This window comes from Falco cherrug, chromosome 1, assembly GCF_023634085.1.
Source record: "Falco cherrug isolate bFalChe1 chromosome 1, bFalChe1.pri, whole genome shotgun sequence".
NCBI classification, from domain to species: Eukaryota; Metazoa; Chordata; class Aves; order Falconiformes; family Falconidae; genus Falco; species Falco cherrug.
The window spans coordinates 66639547-66664730 of NC_073697.1; the positions used below are offsets into that span (position 1 = coordinate 66639547).

Below are 25184 nucleotides of genomic sequence, written 5' to 3' on the forward strand. Positions count from 1 at the left end.
ACGTACAACAGAGCATAGAAATTTAGAAGCACTAAATTTTTACTGTCAGTGGAAGATTATACAGCATTCAGTTCCCTACAGTTCAGCATTTTAGTGGACAGGAAAAAGCACCTGGACACTGGGGGGAAAAAAGCTCACTGAAACTTGTGCCGCAAGCTTTTTATTTCTAACAGGCATGTTACCACTCCAAATTAGGCTGTGAAGTTTTTAAATCTAACTTTCTTCTGCCATTGATCCTGAGAGTCTGAAAGCACTGCTCTTATGTACAGTAGCTTACACCGGCACCTGGACTATATATATCACACCTTTGCAGCCATGCTCTGAAAGGCCAACGCTCTCCTTGCTTGTGGGAAAAAAAATGCGATGTCTGAACCCCAAATAGGGGAAATTTTAAATAAAACTGGCTGCATTTCTATTGTACACACAAAACCATATTTTTTTTAAAATTCAGTCTCAAGTCTTCCCTCCTCCTCCGTTATGGAAGTTGCTCAGGCTATTTTGATCATACAGCATTTACACACAACCATACATTCCTAACATCACTGTCAAATACCCAAAACCAAAGACATCCTTACCCACTGTTGCAATGGAGAAAATTTTCCTGTTACTGCTTTCAAGACTTCTTGGCTAGCAACACCACCCACTGCTGCAGCCAGAGGAGCTAGAAATCCCTGAGCAGTCCTGGACAGCCATTTCACTATATCTCCATTCACCTGAGGCTGAAAAATAAGACATAGTAACAACAGATTTATCCTTTCAATCATGAAGTCAGTGCTTGACAGGTTCATAGATTATTGTTCTTCAATAAAAGACAAATTATTTCACTCTGACTAGCAAAAAGGTTTCCAGCCAAAACAGAGCCACTGTATAACCTGTACTTCTAATATTCATTTATCTAAAAAGTGGGTTCACATAGCCACAGGATTCAGCCTTTGTGTCAGGTGAACGTTTGGTTGCACCCATGCTGAAACACCATTCTGTTTCCTCACATGGCCTTCAGAAAGCTAGCTGATCCATCTAAAGGTGGATACGAAGACCAGAACAAGGACCAACAACTAATGCATGACCTTTAGGCAAGTAAACTAGTGCATCAAAAATGACTCATAATGACAATGATTCCTTACTTACCTTGTTTTCCAGTGTTTCACTTATGGACATGGCTATTTTCAGCATTTCCTCAGCATCTTGAAGGCATCTAGACACCAGGGTAGAAACAATATTGATCACTTAAACATTTCAGAGTCCTTCTAGAAACACAATCAACAGGAGAAAAAGCACTGGATACAGTAGGAAGAGTTTAGAAATTTATATTGGCTTTAACACTGAGCATTAAAGATGCATTTCTAAATGTTAGTTAGCTCAAGAGCAGGAGTCCCAGTGAAACAGCCCATGTGCAAGTCCAGTCCTAAGATTTATATTTTGTAGTAGTTTTGTCTTGTTTAACTCAAAATTATGGACATGAAGAACTACAGCTGAAAAAAAATACTGGAAGTGAAAAACAAATCCTTCAGAATTTTTTTTTTTAAATCCATAAACTACAGGATAATTCAGGAACCACTGAAACAACTTTCCCCTATTAACCCCACAATGTGAAAAAAAATGGAACAGAGAAGAACTTCCTCCAGAAGCATTTTCTATCTATCTGGGCCCAGAAAGTGCCATTGCTGTATTGGGAAAGCCCTGTTACAGACCCAGACATGCATTAGGTAACGTTTTTCATCTAGATTTCAACTTTTAATTTCTATGTCATCTATTAAGTACCAGACAGACAAAGTACCCTGCTGCAATCAAACCAGCAACTACAATAAAAGGAGAGATCTGTCTGATTCAAGGCTTAGCAAACACAAGACTGCTGCATTACCCGATGTTGGGTCCGCGACCAAAGTTCTCCTGGAAGTGGTTCAAGGCAAGCATGGCAATATGGATCTGCAAAGGGGCCTGTTAAGACAGCAATAGCTGTTGAGCAGTTACAAACATGAGAAAACTGAAGAACACAAAAGCAACTATTTGAACTCTTCTGTTTTCATTTCACTTCCTTGACTCTTAACAATACCACTCAAGAAAAAAATTTAAATAGCGTTAAAAAGTGAATTTGAAATACTTCACAATTCCAGTTTGTAGAAACACTGAAGTATTACTCAGTAATAATACCCTTCACACATATTCAGCACCCACTTCAATGAAGTCCAACTGAAGAGACTCCACAAGAATTTAATGCCGAAATTGGAAAATGCAATAATCTTCTTTTAACTAGAGATTAGAATGCCTTGCATTTTGCCAAACATCCTGAAGCCCAGCACTAAGGGTCACAAGTAGAAAATTACCTTACGTTATAAAACAAATAAAATTTTTCATTTAGTGACTTTTTTTAAGTTTTAAGATTTTACTGAGCCTGAGGCTTACATGCCTCACTTGTCCATAATATTTACCTAAAACTGTGTTGAGGCAAATACTACTAGCTTCCTCTCAGATTTTAAAAATACCTCTGAAAATTTTTTTCAAAGAAAAACTCTTAACTCGGGTTTTCCAACCTATGAGCACCTTTTTATTACTATTCCAGCTGTGATGTCAGTGTGATTTTTATCAATCAAGTATCATTGAATACAGGAAAAATCCTTGTGTCACTTACAAAATTTACACTCCTGTGAATTAAAGACTTAGCAAAACCTGGTATTTTAAACAGCAGAGGTGGCCGAGCTATGCATTTACAATATACTTGGTGCATATCATGGATAACAAGCCTCTAAAGTGATCTAAACCATAATGTATATTCTGTGTGACCACACAAAGTGATACCTCACTCTCACTTCATACTTTAAACTCATATTTAACTACTACAGAATAGTTAGGAAATCATACTGTTCTACACATAAAGCTGCAGATTACATTCAATGCAGTGTAACCATTAAAGCACTTACGCCCAAATCCCCACATGCTAATTACCTCAGGCTTGCTAAAATCTGCCACAAGGCATAATGGATTTGTTATCTGCTTCTCCAAACGTTCCTGGAAAAACAGATTTCATGAAAACAACACACCCAGTTAAGGACATGACAGTCACTGCTACTTGACAAAACAATAATCTTCCTGGAGAGACTAAGAACCAAATACCCTTTCTTACTAGCATTGCTATTACACTCTCCATTATCAATGCCACAAAAGATGCATAAAATAACCATCTACTGCAAGTTTTGACAATCAAAACTGGTCCAGGAGATGTTTCACATCATAGTGGCGAGACCCATCTCTTAACTGCTCTGAGGTCAGCTACCAGAGATTTTATAGGCAACTGGCTGCTTGCTTGTAGAACTTCCCCACTCAGGAAGAACAGGAAGCTACTGCTTCACAGAGACAATACTGAGCTGTGCACTCTCATATCAGAAGCAGCTAGTCCTTGCTCCCAGCTTTTTGGAAGAAAGTTTGAGGACAGTCAGGATCTACTTTCTGCAGGCCCAAAAATGTACACAGCATCATGTAGCTTGCAATCCCTCTTATACAAACTCATCCAACTGTCTCTTATTCTCAGAAGGCCCCCCAAGAAAGTGCATATTTGCAGACGTTCATGAACTCCCCAGCAGTACAGGGATATAGGCTGCCCATAGATTTTTCTCCGTATTGGCAGGTGACTTGGAAGTATTTCCTGTTTTCTACAGTTTAGTAAATCAGTATCATTAATCTTATTGAATAAGATGAGTGTAAATCCAAATCACAGGTAAACAAATAACGTATCTGCTGAATTCTGCTTCGAGTGCTCAGACCACTAACATCAAGAACCTGGTTATGTCAAGCACACACTTACAAAATAAAACATCTTGGGTGTCTTCACTTGGACAGCTATGCCTCCATGTAAGTAAGGCTCCATATCTGATGTATCACCAATGCTGAAGGAATAAGGTGACACCACTGAAAAGAGAAGACAATAAACAGTAACTGATAATTAGAAGCGTCACTGGATACTACAATTCCGTATGCAATAAATAGGGGTTTTGCTAATGCCTTTTATGCTGTAATTTACTAGTGTGCAACCTTGCATAAACACAGCGGATTCTCCTACTAACAGGATTGTCCCCCTCTGTCAGTTTCTGAGCTAAAGTATTAGTTTCACAGTATTTGTTATGAAATATTTTTGAAGTGGCAGCAGATTTAACAAGAATTCTGATGACTGCAGCTTTAACAAAAATGAAGTCACTCTCAGTTTTATTTAGACAGTGCACAACCATGTCCAGTATACTGCTCCGGGCAGGATTTTAGCCCCATGACTAGAACAACAGGCAGTCAGAAAGGGTAGCTGGAGTATATAAGTCGCATTTCCTCTCATACCACTTGGTGTATCATTCAGATAAATCAAGATGACACAGAAGTTGTTAATTCATTGAAAACTCAATCCAAAAGCTGAGCCGTGATTAAGATACTGAACACAGTATCAGCACTAGCAAAAGGGTCCAGAGGAATCATGTTTCAAGGGTACTGTTTTTGTCTTAGACCACAAAATTAGTCAAACCACCCACACTCACCCACTCTTCTGCTCCAAACAGGCAGTCAGACCTGGGAATTGGGCAAGTTCCTGGTATCCAAAAGGAACCAAGTAGGATGCCTTGAGACATGCATGATGCAGACCAAAGCCGGGTAAACATGAATCATAAGAATCACTTCAAAAGCATGCTTAGTGATGTCAGTGCATCCCTGCACTTACACTGTTACCCAAAAAACTACAAGGCAAACAGTGACACACCATGTGGTGTTAATTTAGTCCAAAACTTTGACAAAAGCACAGGGACCCTCCAAAAAACGGAACAGTTTTGTCAGCAAACTAATGACAGTAACCTCAGAGGTTGTCAGCTCCTTTCTACTAGCTGAAGCGTTTCTACTGCACCTTAAGCAGCAAGATGAGTTTGGAAAGACTTTACTAAATGGAATTGGAGTCAAGACAACACTAGGATGACCTCTGGACCAGAACACAATTTTTTTGGTGTGAGCTCACGGGAGGTCTGCACAGCCCAGTACTCCTATGGTTACAGTAACTAACAGTACAGTGAACTAAAACAGGACAAAAAATAAACACCTTACAAATGAGTCAACAACAGTTTACCTGTTACTTGGTGTGTGGATCCATTTAAGCATGACATTCCATTAACTTCCCGAAAGGTTAAGAACTGTCCCGTTTCAAGCCTGTGTGGATGATTTTCGAGGCAAGTGACAATACCAGGATTTGACTGAAAGCAAAAACGGCCAAGTTAGCAAGGAGGAAAGTATCTTCTGTGAAGAAGCTATGTGTCTACAATAGCATGACTTTCCGCCTATTGAAACTGCAGCCTCTAACACTTCTAGCACCTCAGTTCTGCCATAACAAGGGAGTTGTCTGTGTTAATTTTTCCAGTCCTGTTATTTTCAGTTTATCAGTGTTCTCATAACACAGGCTTTCTCGTTTTTACCTTTTACAGTTTTCAGCACATTAGTAAACTCTATTTGTTAGTTCTTAGCAGTCGAATTCATTGTTCTGTTCTGAAGTAGTAACAAATTTATCTCCTTATTCCAAAGCAAAAATAGATTATATGTACAAAGAAATTTTCACAGACGTTAAGGAATTAAATCTTGCAAATGGCCCGTATTACTCCATGCTTCCTTTCCAACTGATCTCCTTAAAAAAAGACACCCCAAACTCATTCTTGAAAGTTAGGAAGCTTACAAAGTTGGACATCCTTAAATACAGTAAAACCACAGCCTCAAGTGGATTCACAAACAAACAAGCTTGAAATTCCAAGAATCTCAGACAACATCTCATCCTGTTACAGGACATCTTGCCAACCTCCCATGCACAGAGACCCCTCTGCTGTCTGTGGACAACTCATTAACACCTTGTGGTGCAGCTCAGGTTGTAACATAGTGGATTTGCAAGCAAGCTTGGCCTGTAAAATCTACTGCCATCCCTTCCTGAGCTCCCAGTATTAGAAAGATTTCAGTAAAGTAGCATAAAACTTAGAGTGGACTACATTATCTGTGGCATAGACAATTCAAATGAGTTGACCAGAGAAAATTCTTCTCTGATTTAAAGACAGAAGGCCACCTCAACCCTGTCCACAGGACAAGAACAGCCATTTGATGGTGGTTTTAGTATTGAGTTGTAATTCCAATCAGTTTTACACTTCAGAGAGTGGAAACAAGATACAACTCAAGTACCAGATTATGAATCACAGGAGATATATACAGATATATATTCATCCCTTGACTTGGCAGACAATCAGCACAAGTCATGAAACATAACTGTGTACTCTTTATGTAATTAATGAGAACAATCAAGTCACCCATTCCCTTTTAAAGATACCAAAGGACAGGCTACCCAAATCATCGTATCATGAGTTTTAATTCACCTCAAACCCAATCTGCTATACAAACCCTCCAGCTAGAAAGTTTGGTTACTATTACATCTAGACTGGAGGTATGACAAAAAAATTGCTACTGGATGAGTGAGGTTATAGTCTGGACTTCCAGAGTTGAGAGGAGAAGCTAAAGTTGTTTTCATTTATAAAACAATAATAAAATCAAATGGACATCTTTTCTAACATTCTGCACTGGAAATATTAGCAATAATATCCTCTTCTTGTAGCCTCTGTTTTGGTAGGTTAAAACAAACCCTTATATTTTCTTTTCAAAACAGGCTCTCGATCCCCTTGATCCTTGTAGTCCTCCTCTATATGTGTTGCAGTTTCTCATAAAAAAGGGCTATTTTCATGCCCATTTTGGGGTTTCCTTAGAAGACTTACCGATTCCCACACCAAGGCTATGTCCTTTTCTCCCCTACATCTCAATGTTATGACGTTACATTATAAGTAATGACCTGGAGGCATCAGTACACTCTACAATGTTAGCATGTCATCACTGACTGGTTTTGATGGAGACATCAGAACAAAGTAACTCTATTTGCCTCTGCTGTACTGCCAATTTGCAACGGCTTAGCAGGCTGCTGAAGTGAAACACTCTGTTTGGTCACATACTCAATAACAACTCATTATAAAGAAAAAAAAAAAAGAAAAGTTTAAGCAGCACAACAACTTCTATCCCTTACTTGTGTTATATTTGAAATGAAGATCTCCTTTGGTTCTTCTCCTGTTGTATCCAGCACTTCAAATTCATCACCAAAGTCACAAAACAAACGTGAGCATATTCCATATACATCTGCACTGATGAACTACAGAAGAAAGTAAAAGTTATGAGTATCCCTAAAACAGCACAAGCCAAAGGAATGATCTCTGACATTCAACCTTGTTCAAGGCTAGCAGGTTTAACTTCTATGGTGGAAACCTGCCATGTGCACCCAGGCCACTGACTATATAGCACAGCACTCATGACAGGCTTTGAACCCACATAAGCATTTCTGAAACCCAACACAAAAACCAGGGATCACCCCAGTACACAGTGAAATACTGCCATTCCTACTACTGTTACATTCAGTCCAAGTATGTTTTTTTCAGAACAATTATGAGTTAACAGTGAAAACTATTTCTTTAACAGATTATTTTTAAAACCAATCTATGGTTATCTGGGCTGGTATCCAGAAAACACCAGACACAGGTACAGACTAGCAGCATCATACTTCCAAAACTCACACTGCTCCATCAACATGCTGTCTGCATAGAACTATAAACCTCAACCAGCTTTCTCCATTTCCGGATAGAACATGTAGGTCCAAACGTTCACTGTACGAATTAATCAAGTGTTTAATTTTTTCTGTTACCTTAATAGGTGGCTGCTGAGTATGACAGAAGTCGTTAATCTTCTTCTGCAGCAACAGACTAACTTCTGTCAATATGACACACTGTGAACAAGAACAGAAATAAATTTAAGACACTCAAAGCAATCAACATCTTCAGGAGATGGAAAAAGTAGTACTAACAGTAAGTTACTCAGGTGTCCCGATTCCTTTCTGACACACATCACAGATGTGTTTTGAGTCAGTCTTCTCATTACACATTAGAACAGATGGGTTACCGTTTCACAGGTTCTGGAAACAAGATGAACAAGAGCAGGAACAGCAAATTCTCACTTTTTTTTTTTTTAACTGCAGCTGTGAAACTCAAAACCTAATTGGAATATACTTATGAAAATAGTTATGGATAATCTCAGAGAAAATGTGGATCATTAATTCTAAGATTCAAGTTAACAAAACAAATACAAATGATACTCATCAGTGTGCACAAAGAAGTCTGCACAAGTCTTAAGTACTGGTGCTCAGCAAATTGAAGGCATAAAATTTCTGCAAGCATTCTTTTAAAGTTTAGGATAGTATTGGGTTATAAAGCATATGCACTGTATGCCATTCAGTTATACATGGCTTGTTATACCTGAGGCATTCAGAAACTTGGTGAGCTTGGGTATAACCGATACCCCACAGTAAAAGTTCCCAATTCAGACTGAGCCATGCACACAGGCAGCAGACAGGTGACTGAACAACTCAAAACATCCTCATTTCACCACAGAGGAGTTTATGTTTCATTAGATACATACAGAAATGATGTTTCTAATCATATAGCCCGAGTTTCTACTGCCTGGAATACTGCACACAAAATACATGTAGAACATATGTGGTATGTAGCTGCAACAAAAAGTGACAGGTTCACCTTCAAACAAACAAATAAAAAAATTGTATAGCAACCTCACTTAGCTATTTATTGTCATAGTAAATTCCATAGTAAATCTCATACGAAAGTGCTAGGAACACAAAACCACCATTTCAGTCTTGAAAAAAGCAAGCACCATTTCATTAGTCCAAACACAAGACCTACTTCCTTCTTTACATCATCTCAAAATGTACTGTAACGTTTGTTTTCAATTTATTTACTTATATTTAAAAAAAATAATAATTCAAGTTGTTTACTCTGAGCAAAATACCACATACAACTGCTTTAAGAGTGACATACCTGGTACTGCTTTAGAAAAGATAGATCTGTGGTTTCATCCAGCGGCACAGTTGATGCTGCTACATGGACATATGGATTGAGTTCTGCAATACGATGAAGTGTGGCCTCAGCCCTGAAAGAACAACAACTTGCAAGTTTTTTTATGCATCTACAAAATTGTATTTTCAATACAGAATTTCACACATGCCCTACAAAAGTCCCTCAGGAAGTCTCCTGGCAACAACCACCAACTCATTTATTCACACTTAAATTCAAGCAGGTCTGAGGAAAAAAAGCTCTGTCCAATACACAACAGGACTTACTGATAGTCTGGTGTCAGGACTGTTTTCTAGTCTCACACAGATGGCTGAAAAAACCCAAGGAAGAAAGGCACCCTGGCCACCACTATTAAATTTATATTACAAGCCCCCAGCTGCAAGAAGTCAGATGTTTGACTCAGAACTCCAGTCCAAACCTAGACTTCCCCTAATACTATCTGGGCATTGCACTCAAAGCAAATAATTCCAGAGAAAGGGTTTAACAACTATTTGAGATGTATTAGCAGCTCTTGAACAATGAACTGTTATTTTTGCTGCTGGTGAAACTGTTACTCCTAGTCAAGTACAGTTCTCCCTTTCCACAAAGACTTCACCAACCTGTTCCTTTGACTGGTAATATCATCTTCGTGGATGAAGAAGTTGATACCCAAATCCCATTTCGTGCACTGCTTGGTGTCATGAACTGTAAGAGCCTAAGAAAGTTCAGCAAAAAACTTGTTACTGGAAAAAGTGTACATGGTCATAGCACACAAAAATACAGACTAAGCCCCACATAAAATGCTGGAGGACCGCAGAAGATTTAGTTGTACCACATAAAAGAACAAGTTCCTCCAACCCCCTTTCCAAGAAAACGTTTACTGCTTGAGAGATAGAAAAGCATCTGCCATATACATTTCATTAAGCATTTTCCTCCCATCTTGCAGTGATGAGAGGATGACTTTTGCCACACTGCGATTAAGGGACAATTGTGAACTGTAAATTAATGCACTCCCGAAATTATAAACAAAGGTTTTTCTAATGGGAAGAAAAGAGTTTTTAAATATTTCTCCCCAGTAGAATTAATCCTAGCAGCACAAGGATTAAAACAGTCAACCATTCCAATGTCTACACAAAAGGATTCTGATGAATGACAGATTACGATAACATATTTTGAATAGTTTGGCTTTTGAGTTTATACCACTTCACTTAGGAGAGCCCACTTTGCACAAAAGGATTCAATGTCTGATCAGCAGCTGGCTAAAATATTACATGAGGTATTTCAGAGTGCAGTGGACATTAACGTGAGACTCCAACCATATCACTAGAACACCCAGATTATTAAGAGTTTTCACCCCCAGGTCCTCAAATGCTTTGTGATCCTTCTGCTGAAAGACAGCTTAAGAAACTTTAGATTAGCTATCTAGTAGCGTTGTCCCTTTTTCTCCTGCTCACCCAAGAATACCCAACAACAGAACTGTTTTACATACCTTAACCCCAGCCAGAATTATATTTTTGGCTGAAAAACAAAACAAAACAAAGAGAGAGGGACCGTTGCAGGTTTCTTGCAAATCTGTAATTGAATAGTTATGTGGGCGGACAAGAACAGTATGTCATTGCTAAGAACTTCCCAGCTTAAGGGTTTGTTCTCTTACATTTGGCTCAAGCATTCTACAGCACCACTGAAAGCAGAGTAACATGAGCAAGGTTAAAAAGGCTCCCTACGTTTGTCAGCTGTTCAACTCACAACTGTGATTACAGAGACACTAATGACAATAAACTGCAAAACCCCATGACTCTGTTGTGGGATCTGGTGCAGAGTACCATTAAAACCAACTGAAAGGGTAACACCCCAGGTAAGAACCAGCCAGCACAAGCCTTGCTCGCAGAGTAAGGGGAATTGTTAAGGAGTGTCTTGCACCAGGGCAGTTGTGCAATTGAGTGGAAGATGCATGTTTTCTACCCGTCCCTCCCCCATTTCCTACATCGGGATAATTCAGGCTATAGCTGTTCCTATATTACGTTGATTCTGATGCCTAAAGGAATACCTTTGATTATCCACCCTCAGCCTTCACCTAAGAAGCAATCTGGCCCATGGAAGCACATTTTAAAGTAAAATTTGAAATGTTGTTCTAGTAAAAAGCTTACTAACAAAAGTCCAGGATATTTTCTGTACCTGTGATGTTACTCATACACATCATACAAATACAAATTCACTCAGATACTTCGGACATGCTTATCACATCTAAAATAAGCTTTAAAAGTATTCTGGGACAGTATGTTTATACACACTTGTGCCTGCTTAAATAAATTACCTAACTTACCAATCTCCACACCAAGACCACCCATACCACTCAGGAATACGTGGGACTGAGCCATCTTCTGCATTGCTGTGTCTCCAAGAACATACCTCTGGCGGCTATAGTAAAGGTAAATCCCAATCAAAACAAGATACATATAAAAGCAACTGAAAAATTCCATTATTTCCAAAAAAGTTAACATATTTTCAGTTATTCTTTCAACCCAATCAGTTTCTAATCCTCAATACCACGTCCTGCAGGTGAGTGTGTGTCTCGTTAAATATGCACAGTTATATTTACCAGCCCCCCATTCAACAAACAACTGAGGACATAACATTCATGTATCTGAACTGCACAGCACTTTAGGAAATAAATATCCATTGAATGTAATACTTGCATTTACAATCCATAGTGAAACGCATTTAGTACAGACCTTTTAAGTGCCAGGTTTTAGAGAAGAGAAATAATTTTAAATCGGTGTAAAACCTATTCAGGATACTAGGAATTTTGGAACTAACTATTGAAACCAGAAGCATGCCAAAGAATTTCATTGTTATCAAAAATGTTCAAACCAGAGGGAGCAGCAGCTTTTGTAGTCAGATCTTGAGCTCTGAAACACTCTGTTTCCAACTATACAATTAAACCGTTCTAAATAATACCTTTTCCACTAAGGAAAAGTACAACTTTCATAAGACTAGTGCCAAAAAGTAAAGTGATACATACAACACAGGAAGCATTGCACTGAATTAAAAAGGCGGCTTTTATTTGTTTATCAAACAGGTGATTTATTTATTTTTAATATATAAAGAAGCTTTTCACTCCACCACGTTTTTCCAGGGACTATACTATTTGTTCCAGTACAGCCTCTGTGAATTATTGCTATGCCAAGTGATTTCAAGCCACTCCCACTAACAAATTAAAATCCAAAAAATAAAAAAATATTTTTAAAGAAAATCTACCAAACCCCCGACACCTTGAAGTCTGTAGGATAACAGAGATACTGGTGATGTTCATGAGGACAGAGAAGTATGGCAAAGACTGAGGAATAAATGAAATTATGAAGGAGATATATTACATAATATTGAGAAGAAAGGCAAAAAAGAAGGCAGTGAAAGAAGAGGAAGAGCAAGAAAGAGAGGAATAAATACTTTGTCAAAGGGGAAACCAGCTAAAGGCAGAAAGGAAATCCATATTATAAACCGAGGAAGTATTATCCTTCTTTTCCAAGAAAGCACACATTATTGATACTACTGGAATTTTGTACAACTCCATAGTATTTGCCTATGCTTTTTACTGGTGTAATACTAACATGGTCAGAAAATACCTGTTCTGAGACCAATAAAGTAACAGTTTTACAGCAAGAGGGATTGTATCTTCAATTCAACCAGTTGTCACTGTTAACTTTGTGGGTTCTCTTTCACTTGCTGAACCGTTTGGGGGTTTGCCTTACAAAAGGAGAGTCACAGCAGCGCAAGTACACACATCTTTACCTAACCAGCAATGCCTAAAAATCAGGTATTCTTACCTATACAAAGCATCGTCAATTTCCATAGAGTCTGCCGCCATGGTGCAATGTGTTTTGTTTATACTAGAAAGGCTACAAAAAGAAATAATCTGGTTACATTGTATGTAATTTCACAGTTGTCCCCCCCTGCCCACCCCATTCAACTCTTCAACGGAAGAACTGGAAAACAGAAAAAGTGATGTCACACAGCAATCACTTTGAACATTAAGCAGCCTATAGAACACCACAGCATCTAGGTAATTAAAACACATAGGAACCAGAAGACAAGGACCCCCAAACCTTTAATAAATGTTTTCAAAATACAGACATACTAATTTCCCTGCGGAGGAGAAGCAAGAATTTTGTATTTGCCACAGTTAGATTTGCTAAAAGTACAATTTCATTTTATATTAACAGCTCCAAGCTGTTTGAGTTGCATCTACCCGATTGCTGCTTTTTTTTGAAGAGAAGACAGGAGAACCCTGAATGACTAGGAATGGTTATTTACACTGTATTATTTCCATGTTAATTGAAAATCCTTAGGAGACAAGTTACTCTTTTAGCTAACCAAAGAAATCAATACCCAAAGATCCAAATTAATGCAACATTTAACTAAGTTAAAGTTAAACAGTTCAATAGGATTTTAAGAAAAAAACTAATTTATGCTATTAAGGCCTTAAATCATTAGCAAAGACTTTTTCATTGTTCAGTTACTTTAGTGATAACTAAGCACTAGGATTAGGAACAAACTGCCACTGGGCACCTTGTTTCTAGTTAGGCAGGCTGGGAACCGGTGCATCCTGGACCAGGCAGGTGACCGCAACCAAATACAGGATGAGCAAAACAGACTCCGTGTCTGACCCAGAACATCAGTTCTCATTACTACTAGGAAGGTGCATCTCTTATTTCAACTCCCTACAAACTGCCTTGGAAACCAGACATAGGTGACAACCCTTTCTCCTAAGAGACTTAAACGTAAAGGCTCTGACATACTAAAGACTTTTTTCTCTGACAGCATTGATATACCCTAAAACAGCTTTCAAGGCAATCTTGCCAAAAGGTTAACCCCTATTTACTGTTCAGATGGTTTTGGCAAACATTTTAACATTTCTGAACAGTGGCACCTGCAGCCTGTCATAACTTGGAGGCTATAACATTCTGACCTGAAATTTGTCCTTTTGATTTTTTAGGCTGAATTAGAAAGTGAAGTAGCACAAAAAGGGACAGTTACACTGAAAACAAGCCACAAATCTCACCAGTTAAGCTCTTCCTCAGTGTGGATACTAGCTTCTACACATAAACTAGCACACAAGACAATCAACATGAGGCACCTCCATCACAATCTACACCATCAGTCACTTCAGTGCAGCTCCTGTGCCTTCACACAAGGGCTGAAGACAAGCAATTCCTATGTTATTAGATCATCATAGGACCCAGATCTCAAGCCAGAGAGCAACACATCTCAGCTGTGAGCCATGGGCTTCAGTCCCCTGCTTAGGTAAAATCCTTCATTTCAGCCATCACCTGGGATGCAAGACTGGAAGTTCCCCTCAAAGCAAGCCAGTGCCATCTCGTAACAGCCCTGAACTATTCCCAAGCAGTTCCATTCCTCCACAAACAGCACAGACACTCTGGGACTGTCCAACATAAACAGATTGTGGTACTAAGGTAGGCAAGGTGATTCACTCCTGGATAAAAACACCCAGCTTTCTCTGCTGTGGTTGCTGACAGCCATCTCAAATCAGCATGCTCTCCAAAACAGCCTTTTGTAAACATGGATGTGTGATCAACCCACAGGAGAACCCTCTCCACCTGTATCACACAGACCCATTTGACAATCGTTCTTTCCAATATATTTATCAATTCCCTGTTCTCCTCCTGCATTCTCCGTTACAGCTGAGCTGCTGCCAGCACACTCATCAGGTACAGCAAAACACCTCCTTCCAAGAGTACTTAGTGCTACACTATTGTCAAGTGGCTCTAGGGCTAAGTTTTGTCAATGTATTCCCGCATCCAAGCTGTATTTCTCATTTTAGTTCAATTAGTATTGAATCTGTCTCAAAGAAAGGCAAGTAATACCGGGGGGAGGGGGCGGGGGGAGAAGCCATTCCCACATTTATGTTCTAGTTCTTGCCAGATGCTTGACGTTTATACACTTGCCTGTTTCCTTTTAAAAGCCAATGTCACCAGTTTTAATGTCAGGCTTCTATTTAACTGTGTAAGTAACATCCTTCATTTTCTAAAGCCTTAGCTGCTTGTAGGACATAACCTAGGGATAAACTGAGAAATGACGTGTTACCACCACGAAGGACTGAGATGCTCTGAAGGGCAGCGAAGGCACAGGAGCTGCAGCAGTGGGCAGGTTTCACAGCGTTTCTTACCTCCGAGCCAGCACAGGCTGAAGCAGTATTAATTACTTGCTGTTCAGCAGGACGGGATGGCAGGGAGGCCCGGATTCATCCCACCGACCCAGGGTTTCCAGAGGCGGATCCCAGTCGACGCAGGCTCGGCGGAGGGAGAGAGAGGGCGCCGAGACCCGCCGCTGACTGCCCGGCCGGGCTGAGGGGGAAACCGGCACCTGGGACCCACAGCGGGGAGCCGAAACAGAGCCGACCGGCGCCGACACCAACCCCACCGGCCCCAGCAGAACCAGACCGGCTGCAGCTCCCCACCTTGCCGCCGCGGCTCTCGGGGTGCTCCGGGGGCGGCCAGCCGGCAGCCCGGCCTACCACCGCGGGACCCGCCGCCCGCCCTCCCCGGCCCTGCGGCAGCCCGCCCTCACCACCGCGGCGGCCTGGCGTTGGAGCGAGGCCTGTGCGCGGCCGGCGGGGACGGGGGAAGAGGCAGGAAGGGGGTGGGAAACGGCAGCGCCGGTGCCGCGGCGCTTCCCCGCCTGCGCCGACGCGAGGGGCCGGGCTAAGGCCGCCCGCCGCGGCCCGCCTCTTCCCGCGGGGCGGCGTGGTGGCGGCTGCCGGCCCTTCGTCGGTACTCTGCGGGAGGCGAGTAAGCCGTTAAAAAACCCAGAACTTTCTGCCCAAGTAGTAACACACCCTGTCGTTACTAAATAAATAAATAAATCCCCGTTGGGTTCAAGCATTACCCGTTCAGACGCTCAAGGCCACTTCTGAGCCCAGCTCCTGAGGTAACTTGTCTCCACATCTTGCCAGGAGAGTGCCAACAAAATGTCACCTACCTCAAAAATAGGCAAAATTTCATTAAAAGGGGCTACAAAGTGAAGTCGCCAAATGCTAGAGAGCATTCAAAGCTGTAGAGGAGTAGAGATTTGGGAAGAAGTGGTGAAAAAGCAAGCCTTTTCTCTGTCCTGACCGGGGTTTGGGGAACTTGCAAGGGCAAGAGGACCCAAGTTTTTTCTTCTTCGTGAACACCCAATGCATTATTTTAGCATTTATCTCTAACAGCGATGGAGCAACCCTCCACGTCTTCCTCAAGATTTACACCTCAGTCCAACACGCAGCTTCTGTACGGAATTAGTAACAAAGTCTAAAAGTAGGTGGACAGCATTGCGTTGGTTCAAACGTGAGCTATAGTTCGGCAGGGTCAGGGTGAGAGTGCCTCTCTGCCCCACAGCTTTTGTCGCACACAGAAAGATGTGGTTAAATTTCAAAGAACCACTAGAGGCCACTAGACGTCTGAAATGCTGGGCTGAGAGAAGGGAGAAAGAGAGAAAGCAGTTCAGTTCTTCAGGATGCCCAAAGCAATCCTTACCAGTAAAGGAGTTGGCATTTAAGGCTGGTATTCGCTTGGTAGCTTTTTCACGTAATACATAAAAATCAGAAAATGCAAAATTCAAATTACTTCCATTATTTCAATAAAGTCATTCCAAAGAGCAGTGTGTGTACCCGATGAACAGAACTAACAGGAGTCCCAGCTATAAAGGGGGGGTGGGGGAACTGGAGAGTTTAAAGACAGCAAAAAATGTCAGCTTCAGTTTTGCCACTTTGCTAGTTTTTAGTTCTTCCAGTTATTTTTACCTTTAATTTTGTTTTTTCTTTCCTTAAAAATGAGCCTTTTTTTAAAAAACAGGTTAAACTAACAATTCTTATTTTTAAGAATTTACCAGTCAAATGCGTTGTGAAATATATATATAAAAAAATCTGCTACCTACCATCTTTCTGTTGTGGTCATTGCATTTTTTAGGATACCAGTCACTTTGATATGCAGTCATCTCACATGAAACAGATTTTGCATAGTAATAGTGAACACTGATAAGCCTTTTGTCTAAATGGAGAAACAGCAAGATTGGATTAATTCTCATAGAACAGTTTAGCAGTAATTAAGCAAATACTAACCATCAGTGAAACTGTGAATATGGGCATTCTAAGATAAATTGCCAAATAAAAATGGACAGATTCTGTTTACCCCAGAAGCCAAAGAACCTTGTTCCCAAATGCATTAATTAGTAGGTGTACTCAGGAGCCTTCCACGTTGCTGGTACCAAATAAAAAAAATATATGGGTTTCTCTCGTATTTCCCAAGACTGCAGAATTTGAAACATTTGGAGTCATTTGACTTTTCTTTTTCCCCATAGACTTCTCTTTTAAAAATTTATACGTAACTGTAGAATCTTAGTAAAATTGGTTAAATAAATTAATTTTAAATGAAATCCAAACTCCATATTTGTACCATGTTGAAGTCAGCTATGGCTTTTGAGATTGGCAAAAGCTGTGACACAAGGCTGTCAGTTTACTGACTTGCTGAAGCAATGAGTGATATGTGGCTGTGGTCAGGAGAAGACCACTACCTCTGGACTTGAGCCTACCCATGCCCAAAATCTCTGACTTCAGTTTATGTGCACTACTGTAGATTCATTCCACACACAGGTATTGAATACATCTTTAAACCCAATATTCTCAAAAGGAGCTGAAGCTGATAGAGCTGTAAATCTCCTTTCCATCTGCCGGGAATACCCCACCACTTGCACTTTTTAGTCTTCTATATTTCCTGATTCCCAGACACAATTTCACATTCTTAATGGGGGGTACAAAGTAGGGATGTGATGGATTTGTTTCCCTGATCTATTTAGTTAATAAGCAATTTAGCAGACAAAACTCTATGTAGTTTTCTCTCTAAAAATGTGTTATTTGAAAGACTAAGACCAACACAATTCCATAGCGCACAGGCCAGTGCAGAAATGACCATAAATCCACACCGACATCTTTCAGTGGGTTTCCAAACATCCTGCCATGGGCTATGGCTTGCCACCAGCTCTCACGGGAGCGAGGTGCTGGCTGGCAAGGCTTTGTCTCCTCTTTCTGGCACAACATGCGGTGTAGGAGTGCTTTGCTGGCTTGTTTAAAAGGACTCCAGCTTCCCAGTGGGGTGGGCCAAAGGATCTTATCACTTAAGGCTGCTCTAGCAAGCAACAGCTTCCTAGAAACCATGTTAATAATGTTGTTAAAATCCCAATCCAGATAAACAAGGGCACCAATTACCCAAGCTGAATCCACGCTGACGTGCAGGAATGCATTTCCAAAAGCAAGAGCCAGCTTTTCCGTGCTCGTGCATCTCTAACACAGGCTATGAGTTGCCAGATAAATATTCATTGGGTTAAATAACAACTTTTGGCTCTCGGTCTTTCTAATTGGTTAACAGGAACGGCAGATAGGGAACTGGAGTTTCTACAAGCTTTACTTACATAAGGAATCCTGGTGACAGATTGCTGTCATTCAATCAGATGTCCTCATATGATCAGGCCTTGTACAATCAGCCTCTTATTTCTTTCCTATTTATGCTCCAGGCTGAAAATTAGCATTGGGCAAGCTTCAAACAACCCAATTTGAATAACCAGAAGCCTAAAAGATGTTTCTCGATGCTTTAAATCTGCTTGAGAAATCTCAGGAGATATCAAGAGAAATCTCAGAGATAGGTCAGCTGAGTAGACCTCACTACAGCCAATTTCCAAGAATGCCATGTTACAAGGATAAGTTTTTCCAAGGCCAGAAGCAAGGCGCTGGATTCTTGGATGAAGCTCCAGATCCATTCTCAAATTTGCATAGTGCTAGCTTAACTGAAATTCATCTTTGAGTATTTTAAAAAAGAATATGTCCTACCTTGTCTTTGCTGAAATATCTGTAAAGCTCCAACTATTGTTAAAGGCAAAATTCCTAGGATGGGGAGTAAACAGAGAGCACTGCAGTTTTAGAATAGTCTTATATCAAAAAAGGAAGATTAGTCTATTTTGCATCATATACAATTTTTAGTTTGGTTATTATTATGCAAAAAAAAGGACAAAAAAGGAGCAATTGTTTTTAAATACATTTAATGTATTGAAACATATTACCTTTATATTGTTTAAACCCTTGCTAGATCTTATCATCAACAATAATAAAATGTTTCTAAAAATCTTTTATTTAATCATACAATGTTCTCTTATTCTAGGGCAGAAGACAGAGTCTTCATAAATAAAACACTGACATGGAGTATAAGACAAACCCAGGCCAGACAGTTTGCGAAAAAATTTGTGAAAAGTGCTTCTGGCTGGCTCAGGACTCCCTGAGTAAGGTAGACATTCTCCCACACACCTCTTAGTATTTGGCCTCTCACAAGAAAATCTGAAATAAAGGCTGCCTTTCTCATTTTAAATGCATTGTATATATACATGTCACTTACAGTGTGAGGTAGGAACCAGTTTATAGTGGTTGTATCTAATCCGGGCCTCACCCCCTCATCATTGCCCCTCCATTTGCTAGGCAAAAAAAAACCAGATATAAGTGCAAAACAAAGCCTTAGCTATCTATGACAGTAAACTACTGTTTCCTTTTGATTGCAATTCATCAGCTGGTTATAACGAAGGACACTTGTCATGGTTTTCACCTTCAAAGCAGTAAGAGGCACAAAAAACTAGATGTATTTTTTTTCCCAAAGGATGGCTTCAAAAAAGGGGGACCTGGACACTACAAGAAAACAGTGTTTCCAGGTGACCTAATCCAAAACTCCATGAAGTTTCTATTTTGTAACTGAACCTGGCCCAGAGTAAATTCTTAGTTGAAAAATAGCAGCAACTCAATAGTGCATAAATGACAAACTTCGTCAATAAATTAAGGAAACTGATTTGCTGCACTTAACTATCCTCCTAACTGTCCCAAGATCCTTTTCATTTTATAATGCACATGGACAATCAGAATAAAGTTTCTACTATTCCAAAATTAAAATTAATCTAAAACCTTCAATACACTTATTTCTTAGATAAGGCATCTTGTCTTTTACTGAAATTCATAGATATATAGAAAGACTGAAAGGAGCATAATAATAAGACTACCCCCTCCACCACCAAGGCTTCTATCCATAGGTAGACTTGTAATTGAGGGTGTGAGTTTTCAAGAAATACCGAGCATCTCATTCCCAGGGATGCTGATTATTGGACAGCTTGCACAGTAGGAAGGCTGAGGAGGGACCCAGTTCTGAGCAGAAGGGCAGGCAGGATGCTTCAGAGAAATTTTCAGCTGTAGTAGGTTCAGCTGTGGGGCTTGCAGCTTCTTTCGTGTCTCATACAGACTCCTGTGAGTTCTGCATTCACAGCCTAAGCAGTCCAGTGGCCGTTCAAAGACTGCAGGAGACAGTACTGGAGTGACATTTTGGATCCTCATATTGAAGACCTGGGCTCTGAGGAACAGTAGTAGTCACTGCACTGGACTCCCTTCCATCAGCATTCCATGAGATGTCATGCACAGAGGTAGGTAAAGTGCTCAGTTGGTGTATAAGGATTGCATTTACTCTGAAGTTCTTATCGGGACTGTTATTTAATATGAAATTACTCTTCAGCCTCATAAGACAGGACCATATTCATTCATGGCAGAGACAAATTCATCAGTGAAGCAAGACAGTATCACTAATCGCTTTCTTTGCAGTGAGGTGGTTTCCACTGGCTGGCATGACCTTAGAAAAGCACTCTATTTCTTGAATGAAGAAGGTAATTCCCAGTTTATTTGTGGTGAATATTTATTTTTCCTTTAGCACAAATTTCAATGCTGGGTTTTCTTCCAGGGACGTTGTTTGTGAGGACACACTTATTTTACAAACAAATTCGAGCAAAGCTCGTGTTTCTATATCATAAGTATATTGTGAGCGGAGCAAAGTAGATCTAGAAGGCAACTGGTACAGAGGTAGCAGCACAGTATTGTGATAAAGCACTTCAACAATAGCACTTTCAAGTAACTTGAACTTCACAGAATCCACAAAAAAAAATTCCTGTTACGAATGTGCTTCGAAATAAGATCAGGCTTTTCTCATTTCCCTTCCAACTTACTGCAAGCACAGAAATCCTCCTTTTCCTTAGCTAAGACCTACCCTCAGTCCTGGCTGACCCACTGTTAGCTCTCAAGGCTACTGAGCAGGGTGAGCATGCAGGGTCTCGGCTGCGGTCAGTACAGATGACAGTCTCTAACAAGAATAATAATCAAGGGTTCGCTTTGTTACAAACACAGCTGTGACAGCATTTGCTTCACTGGAGGAAGAAGGTTCAGCTTCAGACCTCAGCCATGGCTGAAGAAAAAATTATTATTTTTTTCTTTCCTGGAAAATGTTTGTATTTATAAACCAGGTAAACTGGTAGCTTTAAAATTTTTAAGTTTAATTATGTCAGTTCATAATTCCTGATAAGTGAGAACGTTTCAAGGCTCAAAGATGAGGCAAGCAATCTCCTGTGTTTAGTATAAATTCACAAGGGGTTAGGATCTCTGACTGCAAAGATAGCACTTGCTGCAGGCAAAGGTTGCTTCAATCAAAACTACATAGGAATATATATACTAAAAAAATAACCTTTCAGAATTACAGACAAATATGAGATACGTGTAGTTTATGTAGTTAAATTAATTTTTGATTTTGGAATTAGATGCCAGTTTTTGAGGTAATCCAGTCACGGAAATAAGTCACTCGTGTGTAAACTCCAGGTTTATTTGGTTTGGCACATTCGTCTCCCCAGCTCACTATTCCCACGAGGTACCACATCAGTCTAGAGTCTGGAGTAACCAGTGGTCCCCCAGAGTCCCCCTAGAGAAAGAGGAGAGGGAGAAAAAAAAAAAAAAAAGAAAAAAGATTTCATGGATCAGAAGGGAAAAATACAATTCTCTTCATAGACAAGAGGGTGTGTCCAATAAGAGAAGAAAAGAAGTGGTGTTTCAAGAGCTGCCATTTGTGCAGAAACCAGGTTGTTCCTGAAACTTGAGTCTGAAGTCTGTGGCTTTTTCCTGTCTGCCATGAGACCTCCTGACCTGTCTCTGTGGCTGTACAGTTAAAAAACAAAACAAACAAGCAAACCCAAAAAAAATCCCCAAAACACTTCTGTTTTGTGACATGCTGCTTCCCAAGTGCCTCGTCTTCCTCCTTGTACAAAGTTGAGAAACACAAATACATGCAGCAATCTGACCCAACAAGAACTTTTTCTTTTTAGAGTAACCACTATTCTTTCAACAAATTTTTAGTCACTTGCAGCAACAACATTTCAACAAGGATTTAATCAGGAACTTCTAATTAGATGCTATCTCCTGAAGATGTTAGCCACTTTCAAAGGCTGAATTCAGACACTGTTAGTAGTATGACATAGTAATAACAGTTAAACTGGAAACCTTACAGGCTGAAAGGCAATCCTCACACAACAGAACAAATTCCCCATCTTCTGCCAAAATACTTTACTGAAACAAACAGCAGTTGCACCCTTGTCTTCAGGTCTGTCAATGCTGAGCCAGACAGGAACAGAGAAATTGAGCCTCCGCAACTTACTCTGCAGAGAGTTTTGCTTTGGGCCTAAATCTGTAGGACTGGAATTCTAGAAAGGGTCTGTTTACAACAGCACTTAGGAGAACATTCTTTGCAAACAGTATAAACAGAATTTACCTTTTAAAAGTTATCATTATGGGAATATTTTTTTTTTTTAACACAAGCGTTTCCTTGCAACATTTGCAAACCTGCACAACACAGGTATCCTTACCATTCCAATTACAGCTATCTTCCTTATAGTTCTCTTCTGACAGTTTTCCTTCAACTGATCCAAGTCTATCACCAAAGATCATATCACAACAGATCTGTTCTGAGATGATCCAGTCCAGAACTTAATTTCAATGAGTCATAGTGCATTTTTGCTGGCAACTTAACTGCTACATTCTTAAACTTTTTCCTTCCCAACTGCACAAATGTCTGGTCTTGGCTACTTGAGACATTTAATTTTTATCTCATATTTACTATTTCAGCTTTTATTATCTCTGTCAATGTCTTGTCATACCACTTTGCAAGCAAATTGTTAAGATTTACACACAAGAAATCATGAGAAGCAAATGGTCTTGTAGTGGCTATTCTGAGTTATAGAATAAGAATGTCATTTCATGCTATGAAAGATTTAAATTCTAAATATTATACTAATTTAGCTCTCTTAGTATGGGTTTTATGTGCTAAATTATATGTACTAAATGCTATTTCATTTTACAACATAATTCCTGTTTGAATGGAGCCTGTTTAAGGACTAATACACCATCAGTTAAGATCTGGTCAATCAGATACTGGAGATTATAAAGTTTTCCTTTCTAATTTTCAGCTACAGTTACCTGACAAGCATCTACTCCTCCTTCCAAGTATCCAGCACACAACATCCTGGGTGTTATGTCCCCATCGTACACTTCTTTTTTGTTGCAAGTGTTTGAGTCAATAAGTTTCACTGTTGCTTCCTGAAGAGCATTTGGAGTTGGACCTGAGGGAAAATACAGCTTGGATATCAACAGAAATAGGATACAGGTAAAACATTTAAGGTTCTCTTTATGGAGGACCAGCTTGACTTGGTTTAACGTGGAGGTTTTTTCTTATTGATCTGTCTAGATTAGGCCCTTGAGGAAAACACGTACTCATAGTCTCACTTAGGAACTGTACCATTAAGACAGAAGTAACGATTGCATGGGATGTAGTGCCTTAAGTGTAAACCCATATGTTTTATACATGTTCCATATAATACCGTGGAACACAAATTACCTAGCATTTGAGCAGATGATACAAAATGAAGACATCTTGGTTCATTGCTAAATCTGCTCTTAGCATGGCCTGATAAGAGTGCAAACTTGGGTAAGTCACCATCTGCAGCTCACTCTGCACATTTATCTGAAAGGCCACAGAGTTATCTGTAGCTTCTGGTTAGGGCTGGGAGAATATTTTTTTAGGTGCTATATAAACACATGCATGGCTGGACTGTCTGTCTTAAGAATTTACAATATGACATGAAAAGGCTGGAAAAAGGGAACAGTCTTCCTGTTTTCTGCTTCAGTGGATTGTAGCTCTGTCTGTCCAGTCTAATTTTAGAACAAGAAATGGCTGCTTATGATTAAACAGACCTATTGCTTATAGACAATGCATTAGGCTTGCTGCCATACAACATATGGCTACAGAAGTGATATCAATTCAGTAGCAGATCAGAGCCACTGTTTATGTAACATACAGGTCACCTGGTAGACTCAGGACTCACCATCATTGGTAAGTGCTCCCCAGCCAGTGATGACAGCATAAATATTGTACGGAAAAGTCTCAGATGGCTCAGGCAGACAAACACGGTGTATGCTACTTGTAAACTCAACTCGTTTAGAGAGCTGTACAAGTGCGATGTCATAATCATGTTCTGGGTACCGGTACTTTTCATGAATGATAATAGTCTTGACTGATCGTTTCAAGCTTGGTGGCTTCAAAAGAGCTCCAAAAGTAGCAGTCCACTTCTGAGGGTGACTCATACTGGAAAAGGTAAGAGGGCTGTAAGTATTTAGCTGTAAATATAAGTGTTCAAAACTTTAAACTTGGTAAGCACCTTTATTGTAAAGCTCCTTCAAGCCAGCTCCCTATTAGATTCTTAAGGCATCCATCACTTTCCATAACACTGTGTCCCATGTAATTGTGGGCTGCTGATAGAAGAGGGAAATGCTGCATTCCCTCCTCAACCATGGTCTCATACTCCTCCCCTGCTCCTTGCCCCTGATCTGGCCATTGTATGGCCACAGTGTAATCAAACCAAAAAGCTCCGCTGCTAGAAAACTCATCATCTCCATTAGTCTTTTTGCATTTTAATAATCTGTTCAATCAGCTGTTTCATCTTACATGCCCTGTAGCTTCACAATTGCCATGCTTGAAATAAAAAAGTGCTGGGAGTGCATGGCTGAATGGAACGGTAGGTATGTGGGATTATGCTTCTGGTAGCAGCCTGCAGTGGCGGCAACCTAATTGTAACATGAAGGAGCACCTTTAGAAACATTTAGTGCAACAGGAAACAAATACTCTGCCGTTTCAGTCACATTACCTTTTCTGCACTTCTTTGCTCAACATGCCAAATGACTATTGATTTCCACTCATACAATTGCTTGTTCTGCTGCAAAGAGTCAGTCTTTAATTTCTCTTTGAAACATTCAAGTGACAGGTCAGCTTAACCCTGGCTTTTGTCCTCCAAGGCAGAAAATTGTTCCCCTGGAAA

The 25184-nt window shown here is 40.0% G+C and overlaps 2 protein-coding genes across 3 annotated transcripts in view; both read right to left on the bottom strand.

Moving 5' to 3' along the window:
* UBA6 (ubiquitin like modifier activating enzyme 6) overlaps positions 1 to 15598 on the bottom strand; it is a 32674-nt gene extending 17076 nt beyond the window's left edge. The window contains exons 1-15 of one of the 2 annotated variants that reach the window (XM_027814944.2): positions 15115 to 15598; positions 14894 to 15013; positions 12755 to 12826; positions 11254 to 11348; positions 10420 to 10448; positions 9551 to 9645; positions 8916 to 9027; positions 7733 to 7813; positions 7064 to 7186; positions 5090 to 5213; positions 3800 to 3903; positions 2944 to 3006; positions 1862 to 1938; positions 1129 to 1195; positions 576 to 719 (exon numbers count right to left, since the gene is read on the bottom strand). In XM_027814944.2, the coding sequence (XP_027670745.1) occupies positions 576 to 719; positions 1129 to 1195; positions 1862 to 1938; positions 2944 to 3006; positions 3800 to 3903; positions 5090 to 5213; positions 7064 to 7186; positions 7733 to 7813; positions 8916 to 9027; positions 9551 to 9645; positions 10420 to 10448; positions 11254 to 11348; positions 12755 to 12795 (1155 nt within the window). In that variant the 5' untranslated portion in view covers positions 12796 to 12826; positions 14894 to 15013; positions 15115 to 15598. The remainder of the gene's footprint in view (positions 1 to 575; positions 720 to 1128; positions 1196 to 1861; positions 1939 to 2943; positions 3007 to 3799; positions 3904 to 5089; positions 5214 to 7063; positions 7187 to 7732; positions 7814 to 8915; positions 9028 to 9550; positions 9646 to 10419; positions 10449 to 11253; positions 11349 to 12754; positions 12827 to 14893; positions 15014 to 15114) is intronic. The other variant, XM_005445966.4, reaches the window with a different exon arrangement.
* A 5774-nt stretch (positions 15599 to 21372) lies between these two features.
* The window catches only part of LOC102048223 (transmembrane protease serine 11E-like), a 41774-nt gene continuing 37962 nt past the window's right edge, over positions 21373 to 25184 (bottom strand). Inside the window, exons 8-10 of the mRNA XM_014285606.2 lie at positions 24195 to 24454; positions 23290 to 23432; positions 21373 to 21742 (exon numbers count right to left, since the gene is read on the bottom strand). Coding sequence (XP_014141081.1) covers positions 21581 to 21742; positions 23290 to 23432; positions 24195 to 24454 — 565 coding nt within the window. The 3' untranslated portion in view covers positions 21373 to 21580. The remainder of the gene's footprint in view (positions 21743 to 23289; positions 23433 to 24194; positions 24455 to 25184) is intronic.